The sequence below is a fragment of the Mobula birostris genome, chromosome 16, assembly GCF_030028105.1.
Source record: "Mobula birostris isolate sMobBir1 chromosome 16, sMobBir1.hap1, whole genome shotgun sequence".
NCBI lineage: Eukaryota > Metazoa > Chordata > Chondrichthyes > Myliobatiformes > Myliobatidae > Mobula > Mobula birostris.
Window position 1 is genome coordinate 28,849,939 of NC_092385.1, and position 19,429 is coordinate 28,869,367.

The 19,429-nt window shown below is 37.2% G+C and overlaps 1 protein-coding gene across 2 annotated transcripts in view; it reads left to right on the forward strand.

Annotated features, from left to right (window-relative positions):
• LOC140211072 (receptor-type tyrosine-protein phosphatase gamma-like) overlaps window positions 1-19,429 on the forward strand; it is a 677,613-nt gene that overhangs the window by 619,228 nt on the left and 38,956 nt on the right. For both annotated transcript variants that reach the window (XM_072280498.1, XM_072280497.1), the window contains 7 exons: window positions 6,239-6,335; window positions 6,866-6,948; window positions 7,665-7,799; window positions 8,054-8,188; window positions 9,611-9,783; window positions 13,323-13,458; window positions 15,583-15,729. In XM_072280498.1, the coding sequence (XP_072136599.1) occupies window positions 6,239-6,335; window positions 6,866-6,948; window positions 7,665-7,799; window positions 8,054-8,188; window positions 9,611-9,783; window positions 13,323-13,458; window positions 15,583-15,729 (906 nt within the window). The remainder of the gene's footprint in view (window positions 1-6,238; window positions 6,336-6,865; window positions 6,949-7,664; window positions 7,800-8,053; window positions 8,189-9,610; window positions 9,784-13,322; window positions 13,459-15,582; window positions 15,730-19,429) is intronic.

Genomic DNA, 19,429 nt, shown 5'->3' on the forward strand with positions numbered 1-19,429 from the left:
CTTCTGGCTGCTTATTCTTCTGCCTTAGGATGCTGTGGAACCAATCCGAGATATCCCTGACCCTGGCACCTGGGACACAACATACCATCCAGGTGTCTCTTCCACGTCCATAGAATCTCCTGTCTATTCCTCCAGCTATGGAATCCCCTCTCACTACTGCACTCCTCTTTTCTTCTCCCCTCCTTCCCTTCTGAGCTACAGAGCCTGACTCACTGCCAGAGACCACGTCTCTGTGGCTTCCCCCAGCAGTATTCAAAGCAGTATTGTATTGATGGGAATAGCCACAGTGATTCCCTCTATTGTCTGCCTATTCCTTTTCCCTCTCCTGACAGTAACCCAGGTACCTGCCTCTTGCAACTTAAGGGTAACTACCTCACTCTAGCTCCTATCCATTACCTCCTCATTCTCCAGAATGAGACAAAGGTCATCTGCATCTGCATTTGCATCTCCAATTCCTTAACACAGTTATTGATGCAAAACCACACATTTCACTCTATGTTTTGATGTATATGTGACAAATAAAGCTAATCTTTATTTATCATTAAAGGACATTAATCAGCCATTTATACCATATTATCCTCTGATGTATTGAGTCTTTATTTAAGAGTAATTATTTACCACTAAGGAGAAATTTAGTTGCTACTACTCAAAATTAAATTTTTCACAATAACATAGTTGTCAAGCCCTGATTTACCAGTGGAAAGTTCCTTTCTAAAAGAAGAATTTTTTCCATCAAACTCCCCCAACACCAAGACTGAAAACGAATTTCAAAATGATCAATTGATCTTAAAACATTAATCCTTCTGTATCATATTCCCCATAAATTTGTCATGTCAGGAATGGATTTGTGTGGTTACTCTGAGGCATTCTATTCCTGAGCTCTTACCTTTTTTCCCCGGAATAGATTACTGTGTGCAGAATAAAAACAAAGTATTTAAAATTGTTCTTGTATAATCATTGCAATGTCAAAAGTTTTGGTGATGAATCTGAAGCACTCAAGTAATGGGTGTTTTACATAGAAAATGCTTGTGTAAAAACTTCTCCAGGTTACTTGAGCTTTAAAGTTGCAGACCGGTGTAGTTCACAAGTGGGGTCATCATTTCTCCAGGGAATATATTTGTAACTTCTAACATTTTGTTAAATTTGCTTCTTACTCTGCCTGCTGTATTCTATTTGTTTCAGGCAGCATAGTAACGTTTTGTCACTAAGCAACTCCGTAGAATATATTGACATGTCAAGCAAAATGAAATGCTTCATTCCAAGAAAGATCACTAATCAGTTGGTTGTGTTTAATGTGATGCATCACTATTACAATTGCATAAAACGTGAGGGTTAAGTGGATTGCTTGAGCAATAGTGATGACATAAATAGCATCATATAGCTAAGAGTATAAACTTGTATTTGTCTTCATCGTCATTTGAAAAAGCTGCACATTTCCATATTTACCTCTTACCTTAAGCAACAACTTTTCAATTGAGAGAAGGAGTGATAAACAGACAGAACATTAATTGGTGCACAATGACCTGATTATAGGATATTTTATGTTACAGACACTTTGAAGAATATGACTTGCGATCAGTTCTATACTTACATTCCATTGCTGTACTTCAACATAATTAGTGTGAGAAGAACTTCATCTCTTGCACATATTTTAGGAATCCCAGCAAAACTTGGAATTTTAGTATCAGGCATCATCACCTAAAACCAGCTAACAGTACTAATCATGACTGTTTTAATTTATGTAATCTCAAAAGGAATCATTAGGTGGATTAGGTGCTGTTTTCTTCCATCATCCTGGAGTAGACAGATAAACCTCCTCTAAACATTGTTTTCTTCATTCACGCCTCCAACAATAAGTGATGAAACCATCCGTTCAGCTTCCTCTGCTACTTTCTTCCCTTTTCTGACACCACAAACCCAACTTGCTCATAATCCAGATTTCCCCTCATCTGAGCTGTGTGTTTTCCTCTGGTTTTCTTCTGCTTTCTCCTCATGCTAAACTGTCAACATCAATGCTAAATCTCAGAGGCAGAGGATAATACATTACTGCTATTTTATAGTGTATCTTGTGCCATCAACCAGTGATTAACACTCATTTTGAGATCTACCTCTTGCTTTATTAATCTAATCTCTTGAAAATTTCAACTGGCACATTTTCCACAGTTTTATTTTATGTTCCTGATTTAACTACTCTTAGTGTAAACTTACTAATTTTATATCTAACAATCCTAACTTTAATTTTCCGTTTATACTGAATTCCTCAACAAGCTTATGAAGTCAGATCTCTTTATCTTTTTAAACACTCTTTGTTTTCAAAGAAATAAAACAAAATGTGCAACATGTTATTTGTGTTTAAATATTCAAGAACCTGTTAATATTGTGTTAAATATTTTGCTATGCTGTGTTTTGTATCTTTCTTGAGACTATTTCCAAAATTGGAAGCAATGCTCCTCATGAGGTCAGTCAAGGCTCATTATTCCTCACATTTAAATTCCAACCATATTGAGATAAACACCAATATTTCATCAATTATTTTAATTACTTTTAGTACATAAGTCACAGCTTTTGTAATTTGTGGACGTGAACACAAAGATTCGTTTATGTCTCGCCAGTTTCTATTCTCTCGCCAATAAAAAAGTACTCTGATTTCTCAGATTCAAATTGGATGACCGTGAACTCCCTCATGCTGAAATGTATCTGCTAGCATAATGCCACTATCCAAATTCAGAATAATAATTCCCATAAAGCAGACAACAAACCCTTTATTAGAATTTCTCTCTCTGTCTCATGCATTCAACTGATTAGCAATCCTTAATATAAAATTACTCAGTGTTTTGCACATGTATTTGCTAATAGTTTTAAAATATCTTTCCAGGTGAGTATTAATATTATCTATATTCTAGCCGGAATAGCCATTTGCAGATCTTAGATTTTAGTTGATACATTATCTGTTTATTTCTTTCCCCTGTTTTGAAAAGAGTTTTTACACTGGGCACTATCCAATGCTTGTGCAGAAGTTCCAGGTCTAAGTTTGAGAGACTGCATTTAGGATCCTTCTGTTATTGCATATGATCATTGAGAAGATTCCAAGGAATGCAGGCATAGCCTAGTGTTGGCCTTCGCTTGGGTGCTTTGTTTCCTTGAAAATTATTTTACGCTCATTGTTGACTTTTATTTGTTTTATTTACATTTAAAGTATGTTCCATGTTTTATTTGCTATTATCAAGAACATAGAATAATTCAGCAGAGGGACAGGCCCTTCAGTGCACACTGTTATGCTGAACTAACAGTAATTTAAACCTTAAACTAGTCCCTGTTGTGACACATACATGATCCTTCGTTCTCTGCACATCTCTGTGCCTATTAAACAGAGTTGTATTATTTTCTGTCTGTGACGTTTGCAGGAAGTAATTCTCTAAATATAGGTCAGGGAATGGTTCAGGTTAATTAGGTTATTCTATGTATTTCACATAATTATATGAGAAATATATAGTATATGAGAAATATTGTCAATGATTTACTGATAAGCTAAAGCAATAAATAGTAAAACAAACAAGTTCATAGCTAGGTATTGTTAAAGTCATATTTTACAGTAAATTATATTGTAAGAGTAAAATATCGTGACTTTGTTGCAAAAGAGGTCAGATAGGTGGAGTTCCTTCAATGGATCAGCTAATTAAATCAGTGAGTAGATGAACCAGACAAATAAAGGAAGTTTCAGCTGAGATCCATATCCTTACTAAATTAATACGGTTGGGAAAGGAAATGTTCAAGACTCTTGCATTCCCAATAATTAACAATAACCTCTGTTGAGAAGGTAGATGTGGGGGTTGAGACTATGTAAGATCAGACTTGGGCATTATGCAGCATTATAAAGTAATCATATTTCAGTCTTTACTCAAAGCTTCTACGTGGAAAATAACTTGTCAGTTGAAGTTTCATTGGGTTCTTGTCTCAATCAATCTTTTCCTTGTAAGGAGTCATTTTCAGGGGCGTTGTTGGAGGAAGCCCAAGTCCTCCATAAATCATTTGATAATTGCATTTCTCAGTGTGGTAGTGAGTATACTATATTTCTGGCCAAACAATTCAGGAACGTTCAAATCCTACAGGAATTTGAGAATTTGAATACAGTTTTTTAAAAAAAAAGAAGTAAATTGCTGAAGTTGGCTTGCGTGGCTCTACTCCCATACGTTTGTGGTTGATTTTATTCACCCCTGCAGTGACAACTCATTCAATTGTACCAAGCTGCTGCCAATGGTTTGCATCACCATCCCTTCAAGGCAACAAACGATTGTTGAAAAAGTGGGCACGGCTGCCAAAACACACATTTTTAGAATAAATTTAAAATAAATGAAATATTTATTTATTTAGAATAAATTAAAACCAATAAAATGTTAGATTCAACTTTGTGTTCAAGACCTGCTCTATTTTCTTAGTAGAAGCTCATCTCCATTTTAAAGCAAAAGCTATCTTTTGTACATCCATGTTGGAGAGGAAGAAAGTTACCTAACATTACCTCTCCAAATTGCTATCGAATGAACCGTCCTTTGCCTAGTAATTAATCCCCTAATGAAACTAAACATGTAGTGAAGTAAAAGCAGCATATTGTACTCTACCTATAAAATTAACCATTCAAATCAATGAATGGAGTTGAATTGTGTGGAAATCAGGTAAGGAGGGGCTCTGTTGTGATGCATATTACAATTGAATAACTGGTGAAGTTCCATTGTCAAGGCAGGTCAAGTGTTACTTGGCTGAAATTCCAGAAGGCTACAGAAACTACTCCCTAAAGTCAGTCAGAACCTTCAATAGATGAAGGAGGACCTGGAGGAATAAAGTGTGGAACAGTATGTACTTGTTCTGAGATTCATCCTATCTAGGTCATACAATTCTAAAAGGTCATTCATATCTGCTCCAAATGTGCAGAAACTTTAACCATGCACTATATACCTTAGCAAATAAATGAAGCATGGCTAAATCTAAATCAATATCTAAGGTATCTGCGGTCCTTTGTATTGTTGACTTTTGTTTGTTTTAAACTGTCTGTACTAGAAAAGGGATTTCTTGTTCTGTTCATTAGGATAGAAATGTTCACTGTTGTCTTTGATAATGATAATCTAACTGTTTAAATTTGTCACCTTCACTTTAGCGAATCCTGCTGTTCTGAAAATGGATGTTTTGAACTGAGGACATCATCCGATCAAACCATGATGTCCTGATTACTAAGCTTTTCTTTGCACTGTAAATTTCTAATGTAGGAATCATTTGGTTGTCCATATTTCTACAAATTATCTGCAATTTCTATAAATTAGCTGTTCCACAATATTGCCATCTTATGAATCTGAGCAAGTTTTATAGAAATGAAAATGAATTTGAACAGAAAAAAATCTGCTCCAATTCTTGTTTTTTCCAATATCTCATGAGCTTAAGGTTGCACCATATACAGTGCTTTGCTCCTTGGGAGGAAGTTAAAGTTTTCGTCAGATTTAAGTGTATTCATGATTGTGTGTGTGTGTGTGTGTGTGTGTGTAATTCCCTAAATTATATATTAAACTTTAAAAGCATGATGCATTCCAACACTAATTTAGAAAAAATATCTGGAAATGTTTCATGACTTAACTTTAAGGATTGCCTGGATGGAACACAGAAAGGAAAGTTTAGCCAGAAGAACTGCCTAAACAAAACCTATTAATTTAATTTGAAAGGAAAATTGACTAGAATTGGAGTGAGATTACTTCTATCAGATTTAGTGTTCTTTGGTCCTTCACAAAGATATATAATGATCAGAAATAAAGATGAATCTTCACTGAATGTATTAGAACTCCAGAGTCCAGGTCTTTACTTTTTTAATGTAAATGTTCTTTGAATACTGTCCATGACCTTTTTGATAATCAGTTTCTTACAAAGAAGTAATTTTGTTTCATTTCCTATTTTCAGCTATTTAAGTTTATTCCCTCCATTCTAAAAGCCAAATTTCTTGTGTACAGTCTCCTCTGGTTCCACAATAAAGCAATATACTTAGCTAACACAGCAAGTATTTGTAATTGAGCCAGTCAATTGTGGAAGGCAGCAAAATCAGAAGACTAAGCTATTTTCATCTTCCAAATCCAAGCAACCAAGACCATTTGACAATCTGAGTACTTAAGTAAATTTGTGATGCATCTAACATTTGCATGTTGTGCATATGTTTTGAAACAGGAAACCAATGAAGTTTTCCTTCTTATTTTGCAATTTATAGGAAGTCCAACGCTGTACAGCTGATATGAACATCACATCAGAGCATTCCAACCATCCAGATAACAAGCACAAAAACCGATACATCAACATTGTAGCATGTAAGACTGTGCTGCATTCTAATCTATTAATATTAGAGTATTTTTAAATATATCATTGATATTCCCCTTTATAGGATGGAGAAGGATAACAACATGAATGAAAAGCACAGGGTTGTTTAATCAAAGTTCCCTTTCAATTAAAAATGCTTCTGGAAATCATTATTCAGATGTGAAAATCCATGGAGGCTATTGTAAATTATTTCAGAAAGCAGTGATTTCCCTTTAACACACACAAAATGCTGGAGGAACTCAGCAGGCCAGGCAGCATCTATGGAAAAGAGGCTGAAGGGTCTCAGCCGAAATATCAGCTGTACTCCTTTCCATAGATGCTGCCTGGCCTGCTGAGTTTTTGTGAGTGTTGCTTGGATTCCCAGCATCTGCAGTTCTTCTCTTGTTGGTGGTTTCTTTTTGTTATGTAGAGTATAGTTTAATTTGTTGCATACTTATTGTGTTTTTATATTTGTTAATGAACACTTGAAACTGTAAATCAATGTAACTATTCTTGTAGATTAATACTGTTATTTCAACAGATGATCACAGTAGAGTTAAGCTACGGCCAATACCAGGAAAAGATTCAAAGCACAGTGACTATATAAATGCCAACTACGTTGACGTAAGTTATTCTTTTATGTGTACTGTGTTTCCCACATTTGTCATGGTCACTCAATTCAGAGAAATCCAGTTGGAATTGAAATTTGAGTAGATTGTGAATTGTGCTCTTATTTAATTCCGAATGTCTAATTTAATTCTAGGCCAGACTAAATTAATATTGTTTTTTTGCTCTTGAATTGCCTTTTGTTGTCTCTCATATGCTAATTTTATATGTTTATCTCAATAGAGTCTGAAGTAATTGAATATCCAAGCATAACACTGCTCACAAATGTTAATTAATCAGATAATTATCTTTCAGAAAGGCCAATGCTGACTCTTGTCTGAAGCACTTTATTTGTGTGGGTACATGTACTCCTTCAAATTTGTATATGTGTTATGTTGACTAAAATACTGTCACCAAGCTCATGCTTAAAATTAAGACTGACAAAATGCACTACGTTGAACACAAAAAAATCTTACTAAATATGTTAGAAGAATGTCTTAATCAAAGAGAATAAAGGATGTGAATAAAAAAGAACACCTGAAATGTCTGTGTGCAGAATATATTATTTCTGAAATGCTGAAACTGCATAATGGTACAAAGTAACTGCATGAAAAATAATGGTGAATAATGTCACAAAAATGTCAAAGCTTTCAGAGCTTAAAATGCAGTTATGAATTTTGTATATAAATGTTGTGGAACAAAATTTTTACGTGGTTTCATTTCCTGCACTAAAGGGTTACAACAAGTCAAAAGCCTATATAGCTACACAAGGCCCCCTTAAGCCCACATTTGAAGATTTTTGGAGAATGATCTGGGAACAAAATACAGGAATCATTGTTATGATTACAAATTTAGTGGAAAAAGGAAGAGTAAGTAAAGTTTATAATTTTGTTTTCAGAATCTTGCATATATTTTAAAATTATCATTTTGAATGTATTAAAACAGATCTTACTATGAAGTAACAAAATGCTTTAAAGTAATTAACATTCAATTGAGTGCAGAACATTAAATATAACTGTGGTTCAGTAATGGACATTCAATTGAGTGTGGAACATTGAATTTGTAACAGGTAGTGATTTGTGGTATTTTCTGGTTGGATTGCAATCTTTCCCTTGTATTCCAGCGAAAATGTGATCAGTACTGGCCCAGTGAAAACAATGAAGAGTATGGCAACATAATTGTCACCCTGAAGAGCACAAAAGTGAGGGCATGTTGTACTGTACGTCACTTCACCATACGGAACACAAAAGTTAAAAAGGTAAATTTAGCAATAAATGTCATGTTGTATTTCTGATTTAAGGGGTTAGGAATTCCAAGCATGGTACAACTACAAACAAATCACAAAAAAATGTAAGTCTTAATTATAAGGTGCATTTCAAGTCTTCAGATCTTAAAATAGTTTATACTCAATTAATTACTTTGGAGTACAGTCAATGCTGCAATGTCAGGAAGTGAAGCTGCCAATTTATATAGAACAAGGTTCCACAAAAAGCAGAACAGAACATAGCAAGATTTTTTTGCCATTGGTAAGAGGATAAATGTTAGCAAGACGAATATTCCAATTAATATTATCCAGGAAGATGGTTCTTACCTTTATTGTAACTAAAATAAATTTTTGCACTTAAAGTTAAGTTATTAGAAATATTTTAATGAACCAATGCACAAATGCTTATTGAAAAAAACTAACATCTGTTTCCAGTGGTAAGGCATTTTAACCCTCATCTGGCATGAATCAGAAAATTTGATGTAGGCTTTCAAATACTCATAGAATGGCTGTCTAACTGTGATCTACAAGGATCAGGATGTTAGTATCATGACTAGTGTGAATAGAAAGTGAAATCTTGATCTCTTTTTTGTTTCCCTTCTGAGTTATATACTTCATTGGTAAAATTTGCTTTGATGGAGAGGGAGGCCAACAAGAACCCTCAGACTGAACCCTCAATCTTGCACTGCTGACATATAAATATTAGAAGAATAAATTGGAAGCCTCTGTGTATGTGCTTTTTGTCCCAATGTAAAGGACCAATTGCAGAAATGTTGTTTGTTTCTTCTTCCGTCAGTCAAACGCAGCATGGATTTGTGAGAGAAAAATAATGCACAACAAATTTACTGAAAATGAAGTAAATGAAGTGAGAAGAATAGAATTTAATATATATAGACTTTCAAAAGGCTTTCAGTAAGTTTCTACATAAGCGCAACTGGGGTTGGGCTGGACATGACGCTGACGTAAAGGAAACAGAAGTAGGGATAAACAGACTTGTGGGGCAGCAGTGGTCGGTGCTTGGACCCCAGCTGTCCACAATGTGTATTAATGATTTGGATTAGGGGTTCCCAACCTGGAGTCTGCAGATCCCTCAGTTAATGCTAGGGGTCCATGGCAAAAAAAAAGATTGGGAACCCCTGATTTGGATGGAAGAATTAAGTGTAATATCTTCAAGCTTGCAGATGGCACAAAGCTGAGTGAGGATGTAAGCTCTGAGCAGGATGCAGAGAGTTGCCGATGTGATATGGAGGTTAAGTGGAAAAATGCTTTGCAGATGCAATACAGTGTGGGTAAACCTGAGTCTGGCATTGATACACTACAGTGGATGATGATGACAAGAGTTTGAGATTTGCCAGTTGTTCTCTAATAGGATATAATATTATCGTTGATAAATGTGCTGATAAACTGTGGTTCCAGGGCCAAAAGGGTAACCCCAAGGGACGTCAGAATGAACGCATGGTTATCCAGTATCACTACACTCAGTGGCCCGACATGGGGGTACCAGAGTATGCACTTCCTGTACTCACGTTTGTAAGAAAATCATCTGCAGCTCAAACACCAGACATGGGACCAGTGGTGGTACATTGCAGGTATAAATTAAATTCTATCTTTCCTTAAGGGTCTGAAATATAATTGTGCATTACAATACCTTGTCCAATCCCATCTGTACCACACCAGCAACTGAACCAGCCACCTTTGCATACAACAAAGCCAAAGTAACATTAAGACATGGGGCAACAAAGGGTAAGTAATATACCTGCCACAAAAGTATCTAATAAGAGAGTCTAACCGCCTACCCCCTTGATATTTAATGGCTTTTCCATCACTGAGTCCCCTACCATCAACATTCTGGGGCTATTGTTAACTAGCATACTAACTAAACCAGTCAAATTAATATCCTGTCTGCAAGATCACATTAGAAACGAGGAGTCCTGTAGTGAGTGATGCCCCTCTGGACATACCAGAATCTCTCAATCATTTACAAGTCATAATTCAATAATATTATGGAATATTTTCAATGACTTAGGATAGGATTTGTGTAAAAATAAAATACTGGGTGGTCAGTATGGACTCAGTGGGCTGAAGGGCCTGTTTCAGTGTCGTATCCTTCTCTGACTCTACGACATTTACCTCCAGGGAGGACAAAGAGCAGCAGAACATAAAGCACCATCACCTGCAGATACCCCTCCATACCACCACACACCATTGGAAATCTCCTGCTGGGCCTTCACTGTAGCTCAGTCTAATCTCTGGAGCTCCCAGCCTAACAGCCCTGTGGAGGTACCTTCGTCAAAAGGACGGGAGAGATTCATAAAGTGACTCACCATCACCTTGTCAAGGACCATTAGGAATGAGCAATAAATAGTGGCTTTCCCAGCGATGCCTAAATTATGAAATTTATTTCGCTGACATGATCATTTATTTTTTCATTGGCCCTTTATTGACCTAGAAATCCCGTGTGTTTTCCATCTGGAGAGAATTGACCCAAATAGTGTAAGGGATTATAGAATATGTAACTTATGCATCTCGAACCTTAGAATAGTCTTATTACAGAAGGAGCCTATTTGACCCAGCTTATCTCCAGCAGAATGCCGGACTGTTCCCAGTCTCCAACCCTTTCTTCTTGGCCGTGCAAATTTTTATTCATCTCATATTTATTCAGTTTCTTCACATATTTATTTGACTCCTTCTTGAAGGCCACAGTAGAACCTGCATCTAATACAAAGACAGGCAGTGTATTCCAGTTTCCAACCACATGTTGCTTAAAGTCTTTCCTGAAGTCACACTTTTCCTCTTTAACCTTTAACAGTGATCCCTAGTCCTTATCTAGTGAACAGTCTCCCATTAAAATATTCAGTTCATTTCAGCATTCAACACCATAATTCCCTCCAGGCTCGACAAGAAGCTCAGAGACCTCAGCCTTCACCATTCCTTGTGTAGCTGAGTCCTGGACTTCCTGTCAGATCGCCGGCAGGTGGTAAGAGTGGGCTCCTTCACCTCTGCCCCTCTGACCCTTAATGCAGGTGCCCCTCAGGGCTGTGTACTATGCCCACTCCTTTACTCTCTGTATACTCATGACTGTATTGCCACCCACAGCTCCAGTCTGCTAATTAAATTTGCTGACGATACTACACTGATTGGCCTAATCTCAAATAATAAAGAGGCAGCCTACAGAGAGGAAGTCATCACCCTGACACAGTGGTGTCAAGAAAACAACCTCTCCCTCAACGTCACAGAAACAAAGGAGCTGGTTGTGGACTACAGGAGGAGTTAGGCTAACCCCTATTGACATCGATGGATCTGGGGTTGAGAGGGTGAACAGCTTTAAGTTCCTTGACATAAACATCACCGAGGACCTCACGTGGTCTGTATGTACTAGCTGTGTGGTGAAAAGGCACAACACCGCCTCTTTCACCTCAGATGGCAGAAGAGGTTTGGTATGGCCCCCCGAATTCTAACAATTTTCTATAAGGGCACGATTGAGAGCTTCCTGATGGGCTGCATCACAGTCTGGTATGGGAACTGTATTTCCCTCAGTCACAGGACTCTTCAGAGAGTGGTGCGAACAGCCCTGTGCATCTGTAGTTGTGAACTTCCCACTATTCAGGACATTTACAAGGACAGGTGTGTAAAAACGGCCCAAAGGATTATTGGAAACCCGAGTCACCCCAACCACAAACTGTTCCAGCTGCTACCATCCAGGAAATGGTACTGCAGCATAAAAGCCAGGACCAACAGGCTCCGGGACAGTTTCTTCCACCAGGCCATCTGACTGATTAATTCATGCTGATGCAACTGTATTTCTATGTTATATTGACTGTCCTGTTGTACATAATATTTATTATGAATTACTATAATCGCACATTGCACATTTGTATGGACACATAACTTAAAGATTTTTACTCCTTATGTATTTGAAGGATGTAAGTAATAATGCCAATTCAAATTCAAATTCAAATTCACTCTGTTCCTGCACCCCATCATTTTAAATATTTGTAACAAATTTTCCCTGTTTTCTCTAATCTCTTTTTGTAACTATAGTCTCTTATCCCGGGGACCATGCCTCTAAATCTTCTGTATCCTCTCTAATGCCTTCATGTTCTTAAACAATATAGTGCTAGAATGGAACATAATGTTCTAGTTGACAATGGGTGAGTGTCTTATGAAGGTTTAGCAAACTTCTCTGGTTTTACAATCTATACTGTATCTCTGTTGATAAAGCCCAAAATTGTGTATTCTTTATTAAATACTTTTTTTAAACCTGCCTGCCACTTCCAATACTAATCCATTACCCTGTTTCTATATCCTTTTCCAAACAATAGCCTTTATTCTCTAGTGCCTCTCTTCATCCTTCCTGTTGAAATAAATCACTCACATTGTTCTGCATATAGCTTTATTTCTTCAAATTTCAGCAGTCTGGTTCAAAGGCATAAAGCAGACCCCACCTGCAAATCTGTCCTTATCCCCAAAAGTGGCAAGTAATTTTCCATGATTCCTTGGCTCTTCCTCTGACTACACCCGATCAAGAGTGTTCCGTCACATTGTGCCCTGAATCTTGGGTGCATGGCCACCAGCATTTTTTATTAATCTGTCATTAATGATCTGAAGCTCCAGTAACCACTGGTCAATTGATAACACTGTCAAGTGAGATACTGATACTACAATTTTTTTCAAATCACCTTAAATTCAAAGGTTCATTTATTATCAAAGTATACAACTCTGAAATTCAGCTCAAATGATGTTCAAATTCAATACGTTGGTCTTCACATAAGGGTGAAAGGGTGAATGCTGTTACACCTCAGGACATCCCAAAGTTCAGAGTTCAATTCTGGCGCCATTCTGTGAGGCGTTTGTACGTCCTCCCTGTGGAACGTGTGGGTTTTCCCTGGGTGCTCCAGTTTCCTCCCACTGTCCAAAGATGTACTGGGTAGGTTAATTGATCATTGTAAATTGTCCCGTGATTAGGTTAGGGTTAATCAGGTTTGTCGGGGGTTGCTGGGACTGCGTGGCTTGAAGGGCCAGAAGGGCCTACTCCGTGCTGTATCCCCAGGTAAATAGATTAAAACTTTACACTGTTTTTGCTTGTTTACCAACAGTGCATTAATTCCTTGTTCTCTCTGCCCTGCAGTGCTGGCGTTGGTAGAACTGGAACATACATTGTGCTTGACAGTATGTTGAAACAGATAAAAGATAAAAGCACAGTTAATGTTCTAGGTTTTCTCAAACATATCAGGACCCAGAGGAACTACCTTGTCCAAACAGAGGTAAGTGAATATTAAAAAAGACCAATTCCTGATTCTATTTATGTAGTTTGAGAGAGTTTGTGTTTATGTTTGGCTAGTAATGAGCATTGGCAAGGAAACTGGTTTACAATTGTCATTGTACAAAGGTTGAAGTCCCTTAAATCACACATAGAAATCAGATGAAAAATTGTTAGTTATATCATAATGATTGGGATAAACATATTTCACTGTATCATATCTGCACTTTCATTACATGCAGGATAAAAATAAAACCAATCAGAGACAGTGGACAATACTAGACTAATGCACTGTAGTTCTAGTATTCAGATGTTTTCACTGTATGTTTCACTGTATCTTCCTGAAGCATTCTTCTGTAGTGGAGACACCATATAAATATTGGCTCTAAGGAGAGGCAAAGCCGTTCAAATGGGATGCAAGCATCCATGGTTTTGCCTTGCATATTTATTTCTCAGCTCTTCTTGATTTTAAGAGGTATTTTAAATTTACATTTTCCTTAATTTCTCAGCTCGTTTTATACCAGTCAGAGTTGTCCTCCTGAAGCTACTTGAGTAATTCTGTAGACATGTTATCACATACTGAAATGTCTGAATCTATTTACATTGCAATTTAATACAATTCTTATTACATGCTAATATACTGTATATCACTAAATTCTTGAAGTATATTGGAGTTAAATATCCATCTCAAGTAGAGGGACCAGATTACCAGTGTTTTTTTTATCAGATTCTTTTGGATCAATAACAATGCAATTGATGTTTTGGGTTTGTCGTCATCAGCATATTCCCAATTGTGAGAAAAGGAATGCAATTTAAAGTATTATTGTTCTGTAGTTAAGTCCCTCATTCAAAACAGCAGTATTGACTGTTATTAATACTGCAGTGTTAGTTATACTAAAACACAGTCAGCTCAGGGTTCAACTGTTTGCAAAAGGAAGTTTGGAATTTTCAAGATCGGAGGTTAAAAATTCTTATATCCTATTGAGCTGATTTTGCATATGTAACCAATTCTAAAAAAAGATTGAGAGCAGCGTGTGCAGAAATAATTTCCCACAAGGCCACTGAAGGTGAGTTATAGATTGTCCTGATGTAGGGTGATTTAGTTACTGTTCCAGAGCATTTGAAAGCTCTGGGCTGGTCACCAATGGAGTGAGGCAGTCTCATTGAAACTTAGTGGATACTAAAACAGTCTCAGAATGAAGGAACATCTCTTGAACACTGAGATGAGGATTAATTTCTTCAGTCAGAGGGTGGTGAATCTGTGAAATTTGTTTCACAGAGGGCAGTGGAACCCAAGTCTCAGGACGCACTTAAGGCGTATATTGATAGGTTCATGGTGGGTAAAGGGTTAGAAGAGAAGGCAGAAGAATGGTATTGAAAATAAAAATTAGCCATGATTGAATGGCAGAGCCGATTCGATAGCCCAAGATGCAGGAGAGGCAGAATATTCTTCCATTGTTGCCTGAGAACTAAAATAATATAGAATTAGGTATGAATCGTGCATTCTTTGGCCATACATATTAAATTCAACACAAGGTGGTCTGTATGATTTTTCACAAGTCTAAGGCTCCACAACTAAACTTCAAGATGGAGATCTAAAACAGATATTATGTGTTAATAGGAGGGTCAGATCTGTCAAGGACACCTTTTTTAGGAATGTATCAGTGATGTGCAAAACAGATGTCAGGGTCACGATATATGGTGGCTGTCAAGAAATAGTGTGATCCCAGAATGGGATGAACTAGAAGTGCAAACATGTTCCCTGCCTCTCCCTGATCTCACATGAGGTGCAGTTGCTCTCCAACCCTCGCTGTTAGCGTCAACTCCAGTGTTAGCTTAAAGCTCCAAGGAAAAGATCCTCAGATTGAAATCTGCATTCAGGTGACTGCTGACACCAGCGACAGCCAAGAACACTGAGGAAGCCCGAGGTTTAGTTTGCTTTAGTGAGGAAAATGGATCCAAACTAATTCTTAGTATGTAATTATACAGCTTTCTCTTTTAAGTAGTGACATTATTAAATGTCTTTCCCTCATTCATTATTACACATTGAGCATGTCGTGACTGTTGTGATAGTGAAGTGCAACTGCTTGCTTGCTATTATTATATTTTTCTTTTTTTTGCCTTTAAGGAACAATACATTTTTATTCATGAAGCCTTGCGGGAAGCAATACATGGAAAAGAAACGGAAGTACCTTCCACTCAGCTACATGGTTACGTCAACAGTATTTTAATTCCAGGTCTTTCTGGGAAGATGAGGCTGGAGAAGCAGTTCAAGGTCAGTTATTGGAACTAGATTCTTAGGTCTATTCTATACTCTGTAGTAGAATACTATGTGTAAATCATGAAGTTTGTGGGTTTTATTTCTACTTGGTTTGACTAGAGTCTTCTAAGTGGATAGATACATTGAAATTGAAACTAATTTAAGAATTAACAAATTCTGTGCATGATACCCCAAAGTAGGTTTAAATACATTAATATGATGGTATTTAGTTCTGGAATGATATGACGATGATACAAAGTAATGCTAGGCTTCCTATCATTTGGTATTATTTTATGAAATGGTTATTCTTTTTAGAATACCACGGATTTTAGGATGAAGAAAGTTTTGAAGATGCAAAGTGCCATGATATACAGTTTGCAAAGTTTCTAAGGATAAGCTTTTATTGGAATACCTGTCACTGTGTTGCCTTCATGTGCGTTACATATTTCTAAAATAATAACGGGTTGAATCCTCTGCAAGGAAGTGCTGCTGTTTACTCCTGTAAATTCAAGCAACTCAGTGTCTACCCCATACGTATATATTTCCAATCTGAAGTCCTGGACTCGCTGATAGATTGCAGCCAGTGAACCTGCAAAATATAATAGGGAATCAACAGCTCCCACAGTGGTTGGCTACTTGTAGGCAGGGAGCAGCTTTATGTGCTGTCCCTTAGCAGAAAAATTCCATCTTACACCAAGCATGAGATGTCATGCTTAATGGATCTTTTATATATCAAAATGTGCAAGGACTTTTTCTCTAGCACGTAACTGACTTCTTATTCATTCCTTGGGATCTGAACGTCGCTGGTTAGGCCAGCATTTATGGCCCTTTCCTAATTTTGGAGCAGATTTAGTGGGCCGAATGTCTTACAGTTTTACCCTTGCGCAGGTGTAAATTAGAACTATGACAGTCCCTGTAATCCCTCAATGCTTTTGAGCATGGAGTTCCAGGGTTTTTCACCTAGTAGTGACGGAGTATGTCAGAACATTGTACTACTGTACTGGGAGGAGAATCTGAAGCTGGTAGTGGTCTCATTAAAGCCTGGTCAAAGTGTCCAGCAGATTCTGGAAAAACACAAAATCACGTAAAATAACAATAATCTTTAACAATGAGATTTTACGTTTTCTTTCTAAAGTGCAGAAAACAGAAACATTGCATCATATGGAAGAAATGTACAAACACTTATGAAACAAATTCAATTTTATGTGTGGCTTATGCATTAAAATCAGGTTAAATTTTGTCCCGTGACAGTTGCTCAGAGTTAAAGGTAATTCCCTTTACCTTTATTTAGATGTTTAGATGCATTATTTAAATGTTTAATTTAGAAAAAAACATTTGTGCTTATATCATGTATTTAGAAAATAAGAAGTAAAATTCAGTATTGCTTACTGATCCCTAGGAGCAGTAGGCCACACTATTTATGCATTATTCTTGTGTACATGACTCGATAAAAAAAAGTACCTGTATTGTCTTCTGTTATTCTGCTCATTAAAAAGACATCTGTGTAAACTGTGTCTTCTTAGCCGTAATATTTGATGGCCATTGCTTCAGTACACTTCTGTGTCTTGCAATGTTCTCACTGATAAAAGCAACTGCATCAGATTTGATAACGGGTAAATTATCTGCAGGTCACTATTACAGCACCACTGTGGCACACTAATACAATGTGAATGTTATTCACGCTTTACATTTAATTGTACCTGGCATTTTTCAACTCCTAGTACTTCATTGCTCTCCTGCAATTCACCCTTATGTGCTTGATAAATCTCAGCAGGCGTATGCTGAGGGGTGAGAATGATGAAAACTATATATTTATGGTATTGCGCTTCCCATATACTGTAATAGGTGTAACAAAACATTTGAAATGATAATTCTGCTCCACCTGCAAGTGTTAGGTCCTCCATAATGTTTGTGTACAAACAAATTTTGGTGAAGATGTTAAACACATAGCTCCCTGACTTGGAAAACTTCTGTCTTTTGAATGCCCAAGTCTTTGTTTTCAGATTTAAGGAAAAATGGGGAAGATGAATTATTAGTCAAATCCCTAATTGGTTGATGTGTCAACCCCCTCAAATCTACCTCACAAGATTTTTTTTTTTGCCTATCACTACTGAGCCTACTGCTGCATGAAAATTGACATGATTTGAGATGAAAAAATTGGTACAACTGAGAATTCTGAGCTTCTCATCTCAAATGAATGAAGAATTCTGATTGTGTGGTGCATATCGAGACCCTTACTCCCCAGTGGGATACTTAACATTCCAGAACCATCTCAGCAAAAACAAATAAAAAAGGATCATCTTCAGGCCTTGTGAGCATGTGGCTCCATCTTCACATTATCTGGCCAGGTCAAAATTACGGAGGGCCAGAAACAATCCCTTCCTATCCAACATCATTCATCCAATTTGCAACCTGATTTCCTTTATATAAATACAGTCACATATTTCCATTACTGCCTTTAATGGACAAAAAAGCTTGTTGGAGTAAACTGTTCAAACCAATCTATATTAATAATGGAATTGTGTGTTCTTCTGTTTGGAATAGTGATTTTACACTAAACATTGGGTGAGAGTCTCTCACAATGCCATGATTTTACTCACTATGCAATGGCGTTTCATCCAGAGCAAACCATTGAACATTTATGTATTAAGGTTGGCATGCAACACACAATTGATATTACATATGCAATTTTCTACTGCAAGCATATCAAGTATGAATAGTGGATCCTCAATATGGAAGAAGGCCTTATCTGCAGTGTGAGAGTGTGCTCGTTCTTTCTTCATCCATCTCAGGGCCACTGCCAGTGTATACCAGCCGGGCATTCCTGAAGTCATTCTTCTTGCAATTGGGCACGGGGGATCTGCCATTACCATCCAACACCAGATACACACTTACCTGTTCATAAGTGGCCCCATTAGTATTTATGAGGGATTGTGGAGGCAAAGACTCACATGACCCTCCTAATAGTTTGCGTTTGATTCTTCACACGATTGGGGACTACTAATGTGCTTGTGTTACTACGACACATTATTTTTCAACTAAGTGTGGCTTACTTGTGCTTTGCTGATTCCACGTGTGTTTCAGATGTGAACATTTTGTGGTTTTGGTTTAGCACAGATACAAGCCCTTCATCTCAATAAGTCCATGCTGACCACAATGCCTGCCATCTAGTCCCAATTTCCCGTGTTCAGCCCATATCCTTCTCAGATTTGCCCCTCCACATACTTTTTAAATTTTAGTGCATTTTGTTGAACCAGTTAGATCAGAGCTGAAATGTCTGTATTTTATTTAATCAGCTACTGTTAGAAAAAACATTAAATCTATTGTATGGGATTTTGCGCAACTACAAAGTGGTAAAACCAAAGTTTTGTGGAAATATTAGAAACATAGAAAACTTACAGCACAATAGAGGCCCTTCGGCCCATATGCTGTGCCAAACATGTACTTACTTAGAAATTACATAAGGTTACCCATAGCCCTCTATTTTTCTAAGCTCCATGTACTTATCCAGGTGTCTCTTAAAAGACTCTATCGTATCCGCCTCCACCACTGTCGCTGGCAGCCCATTCCATGCACTCACCACTCTGTGTAAAAAACTTACCCCTGACATCTCCTCTGTACCTACTTCCAAGCACCTTAAAACTGTGCCCTCTCGTGCTAGCCATTCCAGCCCTAGGAAAAAGTCTCTGACTATCCACACGATCAATGCTTCTCA